Source organism: Hyaena hyaena, unplaced genomic scaffold (assembly GCF_003009895.1).
Source record: "Hyaena hyaena isolate Hyena2069 unplaced genomic scaffold, ASM300989v1 scaffold_1527, whole genome shotgun sequence".
NCBI lineage: Eukaryota > Metazoa > Chordata > Mammalia > Carnivora > Hyaenidae > Hyaena > Hyaena hyaena.
In genome coordinates, this window is record NW_024082165.1 from 122,659 (window position 1) to 139,911 (window position 17,253).

A 17,253-nucleotide genomic window follows, 5' to 3' on the forward strand; every position below is an offset into this window, starting at 1 on the left:
AGGAAGAAATTGCTTTCTCACACGTCCTCCAACTATGAAACAGCTGCTACTCAGTCCCGCTTGAAATACCTGCTTCTGGTCCCCAGGACAGGCATGACTGGTATTGTTCCCATTTTACGAGCAGGGATAGTACTTGTCTTGGCAATTCCCCAAGATTCCAAACACCCTGAGAAGAGGAGCAGGACTAGCTCTCAGATGCCTCTTCTAGCACCAAACTAGCAAACGGAAGTGGTTTCATCAGATCCAAGATAATCGAGGAGTTGACAAGGACTAGACCCTCAGAAACATCTCATTAGAGAAAGAATATCAGAAACTTGGGAAACAAGAAAGCATGGAAGGAAAAAAAAAAAAATGCACCAACAGAAAACCGGACTATTTCTTTAACCCAGAATCTTTTGAAATATGCCCGCCTCTTCTTTTTTTTTAAAGCTTATTTATTTATCCTGAAAGAGACAGAGAGAGTATGAGTAGAGAAGGGGCAGAGAGAGAGTCTCAAACAGGCTCCACACTGTCAGCCTAGAGCTGGGTGTGGGGCTCCAGCTCACAAAATGGTGAGATCATGATCTGAGCCAAAACCAAGTCGGATGCTTAACCGACTGAACCACCCAGGAGCCCTGTGCCCCCCTCTTCTTAATGGGCAAACAGCTGCACAGCAAGCAAGAGATCTCATTGCCCAGCCTCCCACGTGACTAGGTTTCAGCCAATGGAAATAATGAACACATTGTTAAGGTACCTGCTTGAAAAGCACATCCGTCCCCCTGGACAGTCACTTTCTCACTCTTGGCTGAAGTGGGAACAACGGAAGCAGGAGAGCACAGAGCTGCACTGCTGGCCAGGGGCTCTACGTGAGACATAAGTCCCCCTGGTCTCTGAGCCACTGTATTGTTGGGTCTCTGTTCTAGCAATCTGACTTCTCCCCTCCTATTACAGAAAATAGGGAAGAAAGGCAGGAAAGGAGAGAGAGAACAGAAACAATAAATACTACGGTAATAAATCATCAGAGTCTGTAATATAGAAACCTACTTCATTATACAAGGAAAGGATGAGAGAGAAATCAACTTCAGTAATTAGGACTTTGCCATTCACTTAATGAGAAGAGAAAATATTTAACAAACTCGGTGCATAAACAAATATTATTTTGGTAAAAAGCAAACAAAATAATGTTAAATGTATAAAAACAAGAAGGTCTGGATAACAAACGAAAAATATTAAGACAAACTGCCAACAACTTGCTGGATCATAAGAAAACAAGAACATTAAAAATTCCTTGGGTGCTATTTTTAAACAGCCAGGAAACTAGGTTTAAAATTTTTCATCACTATTTCCTAAAACCTAATAATAAATAATAGGTATATGAAGAGTGAACTATAGAGTGTTTTGGGGAAGAAACATACATGGTCAACTTATCAAAAGCCCGGGGTTACAGGTTTCATCTGATCGAATTAATGAAAGCTTGTCCACAAAGAGGAAGACCAGACTAATGAGAGATCAAAATGGCTGGTAGCTGCAGGGAAAGTCTTAAAGAGAAGAAAGGGGCTCAGTGCTGGGTGTGGTTGGCTAAGTCAATCCATGTAATAGATCAAGTAAGTATTAATGAGACAAAACCAGTTGGCATCCCACCTTCCTTTTACAGGTTAATGAATTCCACAGCTTTGTGAATATCATCAGTCTTAACGCTAAACCCAAGTCACCCGCGTCTTGAGATATGATGCTTGTCAAGGGAGACAACAAAGATTTGAAGATGCTGGGCTTTCCTTCAGAAGAGAATGTTCTGTCTCCCAACGAATCACCAAGAAAAAGCAGAGCTTTAATTTGTGACCTCCAATCACAAGAGCATCTTAACAAAAACATGAATCAAGATGAAGTTACTTTAGCTTCCCAAATAAACCTGCCATTAGTAAACCTTCAATGACTAAGGATTCCTAGTCTTGAGTTCCTGGTAACTCCGATGTGTTGATTAGGTTCTAGTGCAATGCAAGTCGACGCCCAAATACATTTATAAATTAAGAAGTGCGTTCATTTTTAAACTTCTGCAAACATGTGGACTTTGCTTATAAAACCCCCCTCCATGATCCCAGAGCTCTGATTAAAAACAACAAAGAAGGAAAAGGAAAACCACTTATTGGTACTAAAGCCTTTACTGTAATAAACCAAATATATTTACAATTTATACAAATGTTTAACCTTCAACAAAAATACAAAAAAACATTTCACAAGATGCAAAACCAAGAAACAAGTTCATTGGAGACACCACTGCTCTACCAAGCACAGAACGTTGAGGGGAACTGCAAGGAACAGAAAGGTCATCCCGGCAGATCACACAGAAAGAAAAAAAAAACAGGCTCTGCCTACCCCTTGGCCCCTCTGTCCACTTTGCCTTGGTGCTCCATTTGGTCTAGGTAGATAGGTGACCTTCAGTTGATGGAACTCATCGCCTCCTCTTTATAGACTCAAAGTAGCTTTGTGTCAAGGTTTGGAAACAGGTTTTCATGTTGTTGGTTGTTGTTTTTTTTCCTTTTAAAATTACAACTTTTCTATTTCTACAAATTCAAAACATTTTGGCCCAATTCAACTATAAACGTGAAACCATATAATGTTTTCAGTAGATGACTTCGTAGACTGTAGCCTTCTTGTCCCCTGAGCCAGTGACTATGTACTTATCATCCACAGAGATGTCACAGCTAAGCACGGACGAGGACTCTTTGGACTGGAAGAGAAAACAACAGGCACACGTTTAATGTGAACAGAGATACTCAGGGGCCCTGCTCCTCCCCAAGCTTCTGAAGGCAGCTTCACTTCTGGAGTCACAGAGAATGCCCTGATCCAATTGTCCTTCTCGGTAAGAAGTGCTGACTTACCTGGAATATACTAGCTCCGTAGGGGGTCCGCCAAGCATTGAGGAGGTTGTCTTTGCCAGTACTCACAAACCATTTACCTAGAATTAGCAAAGGAACATGCAGTTCAACAAGACTAAAAATCCTACCATACTATTAGCAACCTGGACTTAATTGAACTCCATGCATTTCCAATTATGAACTATCATGTCCAAGGGGTTAGGCTAGAACTCGAGTAGAGAGAGCAGGTTTTAAATCTGGGCCCCACTGTGAACCATCTGTGGTCCTGGGTTTTGTCAAAGCAGTGGCAGGGACCATGTCAGCTCCATTAGCCACGAGATGGATACGCTTTGGGTAGGATCACACCCAGCACACAGTGGGTCCTCAAACAGTGATCAATGAAGCTGTGTTCCTGTAGTCAGTCTCCTCTTGATGAAATGGGACTAGGAAAGAATGAATGATGAACTTAAGTAAAATGCCAGACATGACGTGTAGCATATAGAATGTGCTCAGTGACTAATGGCTACATATCTCTCCATCCATCCCGAGAACAAATATTTGACTCTACGTGTACCTCTTCCTTCTTCATCTTCACCATGGAGTATAATGATCTGGGGGTGGGGGGAGCTAAAAATATTCTCTTCTCTGACCCTACTTCCCTATCCTGCTCAGTCCATGATGACTTCCAATGTGGCTTCCTCAGGCTTATAAACCCTGCCCTCCGCCCTCCTTCAGAGTGGTAACTACTTGTCCTCTACCTCTGCTTGACTCCCCCGCTAAAAAAAAAAAAAAAAAAAAAAATCTGTGTCAAAACATTGTATTAGGCAACTGCATCACCTGCTGACCTTTCTCCCATTACGAAAACAGGCCGAAACGGACATCACTATGCTCTGAGGGACATATTAAGACAATAGAATGATTGCATCCAGCTGCTCAGAGAACATTTTTTCCAGACGTGATCTCTACTGTATTTTTTTAAGAAGTATTTTCCATTGAGGCCATTGGCATCCTCCCGTTTCCTTTCCTCTAAACTCACCACAATAAGCAAATTTGAGGGACAGCACGCAGCTCTCATGGAGATGCAGCTGGTACTTGTCGGGTTTGTTTACGTGAAGAACTTCCACATTGCTACTCTCCATGCCCACGGCCAGCCACTCCCCAGTTGGGCAGTATCCAAGGGAGAATATCTGTAGGAAGCAGAAGAGGCTCGCTAGTGATTTTGCCCAATGAACTGAGAAGTGATAAACAAGAAATGGGGAAAACAGCAAGGAGGATGTAATCGGCAAACTCCAGACTGTAGTACAGTCCGCAGGACAAGAGACTGAACCCAGACAAGCCAAGTGTTAAAAACCTTTATGAAACAATCGGAAAACTTGGAACACATATCACACGTGATGAAATTAAGAAATTACTCTTAATAATAATGGCATTTGTGTATGTGGCATTTTAAAGTGGTCCTTGTCGTTTGCAGTTACTAACTGAAACACCTGCGGATGAAATAATATGGTGTCTGAGATTTACTTTAATACAATCTAGTGTAGGGACGCCTGGGTGGCTCAGACGGTTAAGTCTTGCTTTCAGCTCAGATCATGATCTCACAGTTCGTGAGTTTGAGCACCGCACTGGGCTCTGCACTGACGGTGCAGATTCTGTCTCTCTCCTCTCTCTGCCCCACTTACACTTTCTCAAAATAAATAATAAACTTAAAAAAAAAAACTAAGATTTAAAATAATCCAGTGTTTGGGAGCACAGATGAAAGATGACACAAGACTGGTCATGGGTTAGAAACTGTAAAGCTGGGTGATGGGCTTATGGGGTTTATTGTCCAATCCTCTGCACTCACGTATATTTGAAATTTTAAGAAGTATTTTTTTAAAAAAAAAGGCAAACCAAAAACAGTACCCTACATATACTGGGAAGAGGACTGGGATGAGAAAGACTATAAGAAACTCAACAAAAGATTAACAGGGACATGAAATTTAGTAAAAAGCAGAGTTGTAAACAAGTCATAATCAAAAGAACAATTCTACCAACAGAAGGCCCTTAACAAGGCACTGCCTTTCCCAAAACAGGTCTAGATTCAGATTCCGATATTCGACATCTAAATAGTCTTCACAATCCACAAAGTTGTCATTTTATATCACTTCAAACCTCCATAAATCTAGTCAGCCATGAGTCCATTTTCTAAAGGGTTGAATAATAAAATGGGCCTCCAGTGAGATACTGCTGCCTTTCTTAAGCTCCCCGGTACAAGGAAGATGAATTAACTTCTGAAGCTGTTGTGATTGTTCTCTACCCCTTGTCATAACCCTGCATATTTTTCAAGCTCTATTTATATGTGAACCAAATAATCCTCTCTCACCCCCACATGAGATGGTGGGAACACGGACAACAGGTCCAACCGTCTATTCTTCAGTGAACAAATTCCTTCAATGAACTCCTGTAGAAGCAAAACAACTAGCAGGTCCTAACCTATAGAGTTTTAGAAACCACTCTAAGCATTTCAGGGGTTTTCTACGTCTACACGTTGTTGTTGTTGTTGTTGTTGTTTTTAATCGGTATCACAAATATAAGCCTGGTCTGTCTGCCCTGTTATTGTCATGAGGCATGGAGGAAGGGAGCGGGATGCCCCACACGGAGATTCCTGGTGGGGAAAAGCCCGTCACCTGCGAGGTGAAGTCATGCTGCTGCAGCTGCCGCCCTTCGCGCAGGTCCCAGGACCTGACCGTGTTGTCCAGGCCGCCCGTCCAGAGCTTGGTGCCATCGTTAGAAATGTCAATACAGCTGGCCCCGTCTGTGTGGCCCTGGAATTGCCTGATAAAACAAACCAGATTGAATAATGATTTCCTGCCAGAGCTCAAGGTAAACACTGTTGTGTTGTTAGTTTTAGACTCGTGTGTGTGTGTGTGTGTGTGTGTGAGATCTCCTCAGTGTCTGCTGATGTGTAAGATCAAACTAAACTCCTCCCTGACTCCACGCCCCCCCCCACTAGGGGGGAAACAGCACTTGTGGATTTTCTTTTTTCGCAACCCAAGTGTTAAAGAAATGGAATGCCACTTTAGGTCATCATACGGGAGGAGCTAAATACACTCATAGCTCTTCTTACAAATCTGTCTGGAAGGGAAAATTCCTCCCAGGTCTGGAAAAAGTGTTTGAGTGTTAGAAGGAAAAAAAAAAAAAAAAAAGGACAAACACACAAAATCCCACGTGTATCCTGTAAAGAAAGATAGAAAGATTGTACTCCATCACTACAGTACAAGCTCAGGGTCCAGAAGCACTCCTTTTCCATGAGTGCATCAACACGGCAATGCCCTTCATGCCAACAAACCATGAGCTCACGTATTTACTCAACCTTGCTTTCTGTATTAGAAAGAGCCCTACATTAGGAAATCTGGACTCCCAGAGACAAAGGGTCATGGCCTCTTGACTCAGGGGCACTGAGCAGAGACAGAGCTAATTGCTGAGGTGGCCCCATGGGCACCTCTGCAGGACCCTGTGTGGAAGCTGAGCACCAGCTTGTTCTCCTAAAGGGAAACTTTGTGCTTCGGTCAAAAAACAACCAAAACCAATCAACCAAAAGGGATTCACTGAGCACAGATGCCAAAGGCAGGTTTGCTGGGGGGTAGACCAAAGTGAGCCACTGCAGGGTTGGTGATCTGTGGGTCCTGGACCTGCTTTTGCATGCCAAGAGGGGACCGGCAGGGAAGTGACCAGAAAAGGCCCAATCATTGTGGCGAACCAGGCAGGATGAATTTGAATGGCTTGGGGATTTCAACACCCAGAGAAAGGTTTCTATGTCTGTCCTTCCTCCAGATCCCCTCCCTCCCTTATTATTCACACAGAGCTCCAAACTTTTAAACTGAGCTTAGAATTTAAAGAGTGTGGAAGAGAAGACAAAAGCACGACTTGCTGTGAATTCTGAGACAAGGTGAGAACTATCATTTCACAAATTGTTCCTCCAAAAGCTATTCTGAATGTCCATCTTAGTTCTCTGCCCCCACCCCTGTCCCACACACACATCCCCCAACCGCCCCAGCTTGCCTCCAAGCCTCCCCCGCTGGTCACCCTGGGCGACTGCCAGTCCCAGATTCAGCTTTTAAAAAGTTTTGCTCTTCTTTCCATCAAACTGTTCTGGAAACCCACTGACCCCCCTCTGCACTCTCTAGAAGTCATGAAAGACTTCTATGCCTTGACTACAAATGCTGTTCTCTTCTGACTGCAGGCACTTGGCGGGTGGCTCCTCCATCTTCCTGTCCACACACTGCGGCACTACCTCAGGATCCTAGAAGGCAGAGCTCAGGACCGTCTAGACCGTGCTGGGTCTCAGTGATACTGAGGGTAGACTCTGTGCTACCCTCTCACAGAGTAGCTAGCTGCTGGCTGTATATGGCCAGCCCATATGGAGCAAGGCGTTTGTAAAGCACTACCCCATTGTATCCAGCAGGTGCTTACTCCCAGGAGCTGGCACAGAGCAGGGGTTCAGGGCACAGACAGGAGTGCAGCTTGCCTGCACCCTATCACATCTCCCCCACACCCAACTGTATGGGCGGGCAAGCTGACTTTTAATGTCCCTGTACCTCAGGCTCCTCATCTATAAAATTAGGATAATTGCAATGCAGACATTACAGGGACTAAATGGATTAATATTTGAAAAGCACTTAGAATGAAAACTTTGAAAGTGTTGCTTAAGATTTTTTTTTTTTTTTTTTAAGAGAAAGTAGGGCACCTGAGTGGCTCAGTACATTAAGCATCCAGCTCTTGGATTTGGCTCAGGTCATGGTCTCATGGTTTGTGGGTTCAAGCCCTGCATCAGGCTCCATGCTGACAGTATGGAGCCTGTGTGGAGCCTATTTGGGATTCTCTTTCTCTCTCCCTCTCTCTCTGCTCCTCCTTTGCTCTCTCTGTCTCTCTCTCAAAATAAATCAACTTAAAAAAAAAAAAAGAAGAAAAGAAAAAACAACAAACATTTACTGGGCTAAAAGTTTGAAGGGGCTGTCAGCTCCAGCTACGTTTGTCCATTTTGCTCATTCTGAGGTGCCCAGTGCATGACAATGGAAATATGATTCTCACAGTGTCACCCGTATGCAGGGACAGAGCCTGGCTCGGTGACACTGGATTTCTACGGAGGAGGTTTGAATGGAGACGAAGCTGCCATAATGACTCCTAAAGTCTGTCCCTTCACTCTGGCACATGGGCCCAAAGCATTAGAAGAGCCCTACTGAAGAATCCATAAGTCTAAAATCACACCATAAACAAAGAGCGTTTCCGAGCAAAGATGAAACACAAAACAAAAAAAGTAAAAGATACGACAGTTTTCCCCTGATGTTTAACTAGCGCTTCCCTTTAGAAGGACATTGCTGTGACATCCTGGGTGTGGACTCTTGACTTCGGCAGAGGGACTGAGGTGGCCAGAGCCGAAGACAGACACGGAGGTGGCAGGATTGCAGCTGTCCCCCCAGCGAAGAGCACAGATTCCAGGAAGCCGGGCCCATCCCCAGGCGGTACGACTCCGGGAAAGGGCTGATTTAGTTACTGAGAAAGAAACATGTATACTTTAAAATCATTTCTGTGGGGCACTTGGGGGTCTCAGTTGGTTAAGTGTCCGACTTTGGCTCAGGTCATGATCTCACAGTTAGTGGATTCTAGCCCCACAACGGGCTGTCTGCGGTCAGCACAGAGCCCGCTTTGGATCCTCTGTCTCTCCCCTGCTCACGTTATCTGCCTCAAAAATGAATAAACATTTGGAAAGAATAAATTAAAAAAAAAACCATCTTGTGAGTAAAGTTCCTGGAACTTCCTCTTCTAATGTCCTTTTGTTGATTTTCTGTTTTCCTTTATCACTTGGCTTCTGTTTGCACAAACAAAGTTCTAGCCAAAGCCAAAAACCCTGGATACTGCCAGGTAATCCATGGTGTGCATGCTGCCCCCTGCAAAAGTCAGGAATACTTTCTGGAGAAGCCTGGCATTTGTAAGTGGCTGAAGAATGGGGATGTTAGGGGGGGTAAATATAAATTGTGGGGGACACCAAGCACAGCAGCCAGACTGTGAGTCCCCCAGAGGGCAGTGCCACAGTTCTGTCTTCATACTCCCAGTACCTGGAGCTCCATGCCTGGCACACAAGGGTCTTTAAACGTGGGCTGAGAGCCTGGGTGCAGCCCGAGCAACACAGGGGACGGGAGGGCTTCAGGCCCAGGGACCCAAGGAGGGAACCCCCACCCTAGAAAGCCACGTCTGCTCACCTCACCAGCGTCTGGTTGTGCAGGTCCCAGACCGCGATGTTGCCGTCACTGCAGCACGAGAAGCAGACCTTGGAGTCGGGGCTGATGGCCAGGGCATAGCACGCAGGGGCCGAGGACGTCAGCTCTGCCTTGATGCGCGGGGTGGGAGCGGCCAGGTCCCAGATGGACAGAGTGCTGGCTTCCCCTCCCACGATGAGGGTGCAACCGTCAGGGAGCAATTTGCAGGAACGGATGTAGTTATCTCTGTTCTGTGAAATACACATAATTCAATTGCTATGATGCATTAGCCGGCACTAACAATACCATGTTCCCTGTTATCTTGGTTTTTGACTTGAAAAATAGTATTCCATGGACACTATTTAATAAAGCAAGAGCTCTGTTGCAAAGATTGGGATCCGACTGTAACTGTCCCCTTTGAAATGGTAAATAAAACAAACTCCTGGGCTTGCTCAGGCACGTGCATTTGGATGGAACTGTTCCTGACGTCCAGTTTCCTGCTGAGTAGAAAGAACTGAAATGATCAGTGGATGCAAGGTAGGTGTATATGTACCTCTCTATGAAGAAACCACTTTTCAAAGCTAGCTTATAAAGCTCTGACCTCACCACCCTCCATTATTTACTATTTGGAAAATACAGACCTGCTCTGCATATGTTTAGGTTTTCGTTACTCTTAAATCTCTACCTAAGGCTTGCCCTGTGTCTTCACTTGTCATGTAGATCCTTATTAAGAATTTAACAGCTGCTTTCTCAAGCGTTAACACAACTGCTGCCATATTCAAGCTTCTCAGTCCAAAGAAATTGATAAAAGACACCATCTTCCTATCGAAAACCACACATTAAAAAAGTAAGATGAGACCTAAAATGACCCTCCCCTCACTGAAAGAAGTAATTGCGATCCTTCAACCCAAATAGATGGAGCTGATGTTTTCACTATGCTTTGACTGTGGCCTATTATTCAAAGATTAGAAAAACCTTAAGCACATGAATTTCAGAAGAGGTGATGTTACAAAATACTCCTACTATTTTAGAATGTCGGGCTACGTATTACCGTGTTTCAATTTCATTAATAGGGATTTTTTAAAATTAGTTGATTTGGGGTGCCTTGGTGGCTTAGTCAGTTGAGGGTCCAACTTCGGCTCAGGTCATGATCTCATTATAGTTTGTGAGTTCAAGTGCCACATCGGGCTCACAGAGCCCGCGTCAGATCCTGTCCCCCTCCCCCACTTGCGCACGCACGCTCTCTCTCTCTCTTTCAAGAATAAACATTACAAAAAAAAATTAAAATTATTTGATTAAAAAATAAATCAATGGGGCTCAAATGGTTAAGTGTCTGACTTTAGTTCAGGCCATGATCTCTCAGTTCATGGGTTTAAGTCCCATGTCAGGCTCTGTGCTGACAGCTCAGAGCCTGGGGCCTGCTTGGGATTCTGTGCCTCCCTCTCTCTCTGCCCCTCCCCGGCTTGCACTCTGTCTCTCTCTCAAATAAACATTAAAAAATAAAATTAACAGTAAAATACATCAATAACTACTCCAAAAAAAGCTTTTGTTTCTCAAAAACATGGCTGTTCTTTCTGAACACTCTGTCTCTGGAATCCTCACCAGTCACTAGGCGGGCAATGGGTAAACTATTCTACCAACCAAGGCAAAGTGCAGGCAGACATCACACCAGTGCCAAGGTGGCCTTTAGTCTGCTTAAGGCCAGTGGTATGTGGTCTATAAGTTCTGGGTTTACAGTTTGGCAAAGGGAATGCGTCCCAACATGGCGTACGGATCTTGACAAATGCAAAACGGTATTCTCCTACTCTGGGAGAAGGTGGCTTAGGGTGCCTTGGGAAAGAGCTCTTATTCTTCCAGTTTTGTGGCCACCCTGTTTCCTTGCAGCGTGCGTGATCTATTAACCTTTCCTGAAGTTAAGGTAATAAAACCCAGCCAGCCCTCCAAGGTCTCCCTGAAAACACAGGCCCTGTTCAGAATGGTTTTTATGCCACGTTGTCAAATGTTTACTATTCAGTATTTATGCGAAGGCTGTAGGGAAATCACAAGTTGAGTGGACTGAAGGGCTCAGAGTCCAGGCCTAGTTGTGCCCCCTTCTGAGTCCACGTTCAAACAAGGACAGCTTCTGTAAACTACTGTAAAATATTTTGTAAAAGAAATCCATCAACTCTGGGATTTAGGCACTGAAATAGCAACAAATGAAATGAAACCTTCACATTTCGGGCGGGGGCTAAATAGCTAAGGCAGGAAACAGAAAGGGCTTCCATTTCCTCATAATGGGGATAAAACCCAGGCCCAAACAGCTATTTCCTTATTGAGTCTCCAGGGAGACATTACCCCCGTGCACCAGTTCCTGTTCACTCACCAGACAGTCGAGCTGAGAGACGGGGCTCTTGTTGCCGGGGTGGCTGATGTCCCAGACCTTGACGCAGCCCTTCCCGCCCGTGTACACGTGTCTCGTGGGGTTGCTAATGGTCACCGCGCACACCACCTCCCCGTGGTTCAGGGTGTTGATCTGGCGCGCGTGGCGGGGGATGCCAGGTCCGATGAGGGCGTCGGGGGGAAAAGGGACGGGCTGCATCTGGCCATCCGCAGTGACGTGGAAGGAGTATGCACTTTTGGGGAAGGAGACGGTTAGAGAGAGAGACAGGAGAGGAGACAGAGAAAACACTGATCATAAAGCAGTTAGTCATCACCTCAGCAGCCTCCGTGAGGAAGACAAAGAAAGGAATGATTCTCCTCACGATTCTCTTCTGAAATCAACAGAAGCTTAAGTATTTACTGAAGGAACAAATTTAAAATACATAATAGCAGAAGTCTGGGGTGTACCAAAAGAAACGTATATTGAACTATATTTTTTAAATATTTAAAGATTTCTCAATTGTGCCTAACCATTACAGAAAGCATCCCTTCAAATCCAGCATACGATGCTGTTTCCTAATTAACATAAAATACCTCCTTCCCGATGTACCCTGTATAATTGTATGATTTCTTACCATAATTTTAAATGATTATTTTTTATGCTTCAGATGAAGCCCTCAAGAACTCATAACAATTTCACATAGTAAACAGTATAGATCAACACTAACAAATGAAAACAGTTTTCTAAATGTACCAGTTTCAGGCTTGAAGTTATTCTCTTTTGCATAATCAAGAAAAAATAATAAAAGATTCTTTTTTTGATGTTTATTTATTTTTGAGAGAGAGAGTGTGTGAGCAGGGGGGGGCAGAGGGGGGGGGAACAGGATCTGAAGCAGGCTCTGCACTGACAGCAGGAAGTCCGATGTGGGGCTCGAACCCACGAACCATGAGGTCATGACCTGAGCCAAAGTCAGATGCTCAACTGACTGAGCCACCCAGGTACCCCAATAAAAGATTCTCTTCCATCAAATGGCTTTATGACAGATTTCTTGTTTTAATTTTTTTAATGTTTATTTTTATTGGGGGGGGGTAGAGAGAGAGAGTGGGAGACAGAAAATCTGAAGCAGGCTCCAGGCTCTGAACTGTCAGCACTGAGCCTGACACAGGGCTGGAACTCACAAACCGCGAGATTATGGCCCGAGCCGAAGTCGGTCGCATAACCAACTGAGCCACTCCATGCACCCCAACTTTATGACAGATTTCAAGTTTTTTCCTCAATAATCTCCCTGTCTACCTTGGCCACGAACCCCAATTTTACCTAAGGCAGCAAAGCTACCCTTTGTTACCTTCCCCAGCTTCCCTTTCACCAAAATGCCACGTTCTCAGCAGTGAGATGTACATGCTCTACACGTGTTGCTGGCGGGCGTGTGGTTCATAACTTCAAAGAGAGGGACCCTAGGGATCCAGAAGCTCTCTGTACTTTTGGCTCAATTTTGCTTATGAACTTAAAACTGCTCTAAAAAACAAAGGTGATTAATTAAAAGAAAAAGAAATTTAAACGTGGGGAAGATCCGGATTCCTGTCTTCTTTTCTTCCTCCTTCCACTGCCTCAACTATGAGCAAGGTGACTGGAACTCTGCCAGCCCTTTTGGGTCACAAGTGACTTTGAAGATGGAAATCAACTGCTGAAGGAAGTAGAACACAAAGATAGGATGCAGAGGCCCTGGTGACACTGGGCCTGTGAGACCTGCCCTGGGCTGTTGACAGCCAGGATCATTTATGGGAGAGAGAAAGAGACTTTTACGTTGCTTAAGCTATTGTTTTCCTCTCCTGTCAAATACAAACAAGCCTAACCCTAGTACCTACTTGTTTCCACCTCAAAATCTTTTTTTATATTTATTTTTTTTCTTTTATAGTTTATTATCAAATTGGTTTCCATATAATACCCAGAGCTCTTCCTAACAAGCGCTCTCTCCTCAATGCTGCCATCACCCTTTTTCCCCTCATTTTAAGCTTTGTGATCTAATGACTTAAACTCTAAGCACTAATATATTACAGATATAAAACATGCACAAAGACACGACACTTTAGAAGGTGGAAGATACAGGGGACCATGGCTGGCTCAGTCAGTTAAGTGTCTGACTTTGGTTCAGGTCATGATCGCATGGTTCATGGGTTCAAGCCCCATGTATCTGGCTCTGTGCTAATGGCTCCGAGCATGGAGCCTGCTTCGAATTCTGTATCTCCCTCCCTCCCTCCCTCTCTCTCTCAAAAATAAAAATAGACATTAAAAAAAAGGTGTAAGGTACAGAAATGCTGATATTTGCTCCCAGCATCCAAGCAGATAGCATTATGCATATGACACTTTTGAAGAAATGACTACGTTCACTTTCTTATCTGAAACATCACTAGGCATTCTAGAAGTTCAACATTAAGCCTTTTCTATAGGTCTGCATATATAATAAATGAAGGATGTAGAATTTCCTCCTTTTCATAACCCTCTGGGATAAGTCTGAGGCCCTTTCTGGAACTTGTCACTGGCACCTTACATTCCCTTTACAGATCTAAAGACCATGGGTATTAACACAGAACTCAAATTTTCTTCATTTTAACGTTCACTCAAATTTTGTAAAAATAACTTAGCATGCACAAAATTGAAAACTGATACAAGGTTATTAGGTTTCCAACCTGCCTGCACATAAAACCCGGATACTTCCCTAAGCTTAGAAGAAAATTAGGCTATTATTTTCTCTTTATGAAAGCAAAATATCAAGTACATGGAAGGCTTGTAAAAGAACTGCCACTATCCCCAACCAAACAACACGATCTTACATATATGTTATTTCCTGACAAACTGGTTCCAATAACTAATCTTAAATGGCTAGCTGGACCAAATCCTTAACATAACTCTTAATTTGAATAACTGAGCACACATAATGGGAACCCTACAGAATATCCTAGAGAATAAATATGCATATGAAACAACCACAGCTCCAAGCCCTTCCATCACCACACCAATAAATCCCATTTTTTACCCAAGAGCATCCTTTTGTGTCCTTAGTAACATACCAAGCCCACATATTTTAATTCTAATACAAGCACATTGTAGTTAATGGAACCTATACTATTTATTACAAGATATCTGGGGTTGGAATCAAATAACATTCACTGTATTGTCCTGAAGATGGGACCACAAGAACTGGAGATTATTTACGTTCTGGAAGAATTCTTCAAGGTCCAGTAGTAAGTTATGTGACCCAGATATTGGGTACCATGAGTTGAGTCTGAAAATCACAAACAGCTACGTGAAGCTTGGAGAAACGACTAGAGCGTTTTCATAAAACCATCGAACCGAATGTTATTTGGTCAGAACAATGGTTGACTAGAGAGAACTTGCCTCTTAAAGCTCTCTGTGCTGTGAGAATACTAGCGCCACAGGAAGGTTAGTTTCTCTGTCTGCCATAAACCCAGGGGGCGCGCCCCCAGGCAGGCAAACTTTCCATCAGGCACCCTCGTAGCAATTCTGGATTTTTAGGGGAAGAAAATTTTTACCTTGCTTCAACTGGAAGCCTGTTTATTATAGAGTTAAATGTTCCAGATTAAAACAGATGCACAAAGTGCAGACAGAGAGCTGTACACTCATTTTTGGACGATGCCCACCTCTCTCCCAGGTGTCCCCTTCTTCAAACCACACAGGTGGTCCGTGATCATCATACTGAGGCAATTTAAAATTGATTCACCAGGTAGTGAACTGCTGCCAGAAGCTGTAAACACTGCTCAGTCCCAGGGGAAACCCATATGGATGCTAATACATCAGTCACAGGGGGCCTCGCAGGAAGCTGGCGCTGCCCGCAGTGCTGGAGAGCCTAATCAAATGAACAAACCAGACCTATGCAACGGGCTGATGGGTCTCAAAGAAGGATCAACTGGAAGGAAAAATGAGGGGAGCAAATGAGAGCCTGGAATTATTCACCTACAAGAAGAACAAGAATCTCATTGAGAAAAGGCCACATTGACAGCATATCACAGCAACATTCAAGACGTCCCAGAAGGAAACTTAGGTTCCCTACTTGTTGAAGAACGAGGAAAAGTAGAATCAACCAGGAAGGGGAATTTATACACAGAGAATGAGGATTTATAAATATCTCGCAAACTTGAATTCAGAGAGAGGCCAGCCAAAAGAATGTATATGGGATGACTAGATTTATAGAATTTCAAATACAGGCACAATTCATCTGTGATATTAAGCCACAGTGGTGATTCCCCACAGCTACTGCCAGGGATGCAAGACAAGCTTCGTCACTACCTGTGGTGAAAGTCACTAAGCTATACACATAAAACTTATGTACTTTTCTATATGTATTATCTCAATTTTAATATTTTTTAGCATTTTTTTTTAAGTTCATGTATTTATTTTGAGAGAAAGCATGAGAAGGGGAGGGGATGAAAGAGAGGGGAAGAGAGAATCCCAAGCAGGCTCCATGATTATCAGCACAGGGCCCAACTCAGGGCTCAAACCCATGAACCATGAGATTATGACCTGAGCTGAAACCATGAGTCAGATGCTTAACCAAATGAGACCCAGACACCCCTATGTACACATCTCCATTTTAAAAGGTGAAATTTATTTGTTTATTCAAGAAAAAGTCAAGAGGGCTCCTGATCCATGATCAAGTAGACTAGGTCCACAGACATCAAGAGCCCTGACTCTAGTGCTAAACGTACGAGAATCGCCTGGCTCGCTGACCTCACTAACTGTGGTCGTCCTTACTGGCCTAACTACCTGCTGCCTATAATGTGTCCATTCCTGATCCACAAGATAGAAATAATTAACAAAACAGAAGAGTTGCAAGCATTGTTATAAGGATGAAAGGAGCTATAAAACCATAAAACATTGAACACCACACTCCACGCCTGCAAGGGCCTTCAGAAAATGGGAACATCCATTAAACACCCATGACTTAAAAAGAAAGTGAGGGCATGCTCCATCAAGGGCTCTTTTACCAACCAGTGGGCAAGTCTAAGGGCCAGGAATGCAGAAAGGGAAGAAGGTGCGGGGTGGGAGTAGTGACTACGCAAAGAAAATTGGGAAATCTGTAAATCCACAAGGGCAAGACTGGGGAGACAGTATTTGGCAAAGAGGAGAGGAGGATGTTTGGCTAAGACTGTGGCAAACTGTGAAGTGGAAAGAGTAAATTCCCAGCACCTTCGTTAGGGGCCACACGGCTGGGGCCACCCACCTGCACTCAAGAAAGCCTCACAGAACACAGAGCACCCCCCCAACCCAGATTTCTGAACAAACACCTGCTGTTCAGAATCTAATCTTGTGGTCTCATTGCGAGAACTGAAAAGAATAAAGCCCCTTGGACAGCACAGATGTAAAAGCAGAATGAAATCAAACTCTTTCGGAGTCAAGGACTCTTCCTTTATTGGGCACACAGCAGAGGTACGGGAACTCAAACTCAAGAGTCCCCACTGGGAATCCTCACAGGGAGTGGCAGGCTGGAAAACAAGACTGTTTTGGAGAAGCAGGTTGTTTGTTCCTAGCAGACGGACTCCTGCTAATAAAACTATGCGGTGTTCTGAGGCCAAAGGAAAACAGGTGTTTACAGAGTTGTTGGTTTGCTGGAAATAGGAACGCCAGCAGCAATCCGGTAAACAGTGATAGAGAACCATGGACCCCAGAGATAATGGCTGTGGCCAAGACCTTGCTGTCTGTGGACCTCGTGCTCTCAGCAGGGAGTCTCTTGTTATCAAAAATCCAATCATGTCAAAAAACTCCACATGCTCGGGGCACCTGGGTGGCTTAGTCCGTTAAGCGTCCG

The 17,253-nt window shown here is 44.1% G+C and overlaps 1 protein-coding gene across 4 annotated transcripts in view; it reads right to left on the reverse strand.

Annotated features, from left to right (window-relative positions):
• Positions 1 to 2,119: 2,119 nt before the first annotated feature.
• TLE1 (TLE family member 1, transcriptional corepressor) overlaps positions 2,120 to 17,253 on the reverse strand; it is a 90,726-nt gene continuing 75,592 nt past the window's right edge. For all 4 annotated transcript variants that reach the window (XM_039224061.1, XM_039224059.1, XM_039224058.1 and 1 more), the window contains exons 15-20: positions 11,433 to 11,682; positions 9,074 to 9,321; positions 5,501 to 5,648; positions 3,871 to 4,021; positions 2,859 to 2,935; positions 2,120 to 2,707 (exon numbers count right to left, since the gene is read on the reverse strand). In XM_039224061.1, the coding sequence (XP_039079992.1) occupies positions 2,600 to 2,707; positions 2,859 to 2,935; positions 3,871 to 4,021; positions 5,501 to 5,648; positions 9,074 to 9,321; positions 11,433 to 11,682 (982 nt within the window). In that variant the 3' untranslated portion in view covers positions 2,120 to 2,599. The remainder of the gene's footprint in view (positions 2,708 to 2,858; positions 2,936 to 3,870; positions 4,022 to 5,500; positions 5,649 to 9,073; positions 9,322 to 11,432; positions 11,683 to 17,253) is intronic.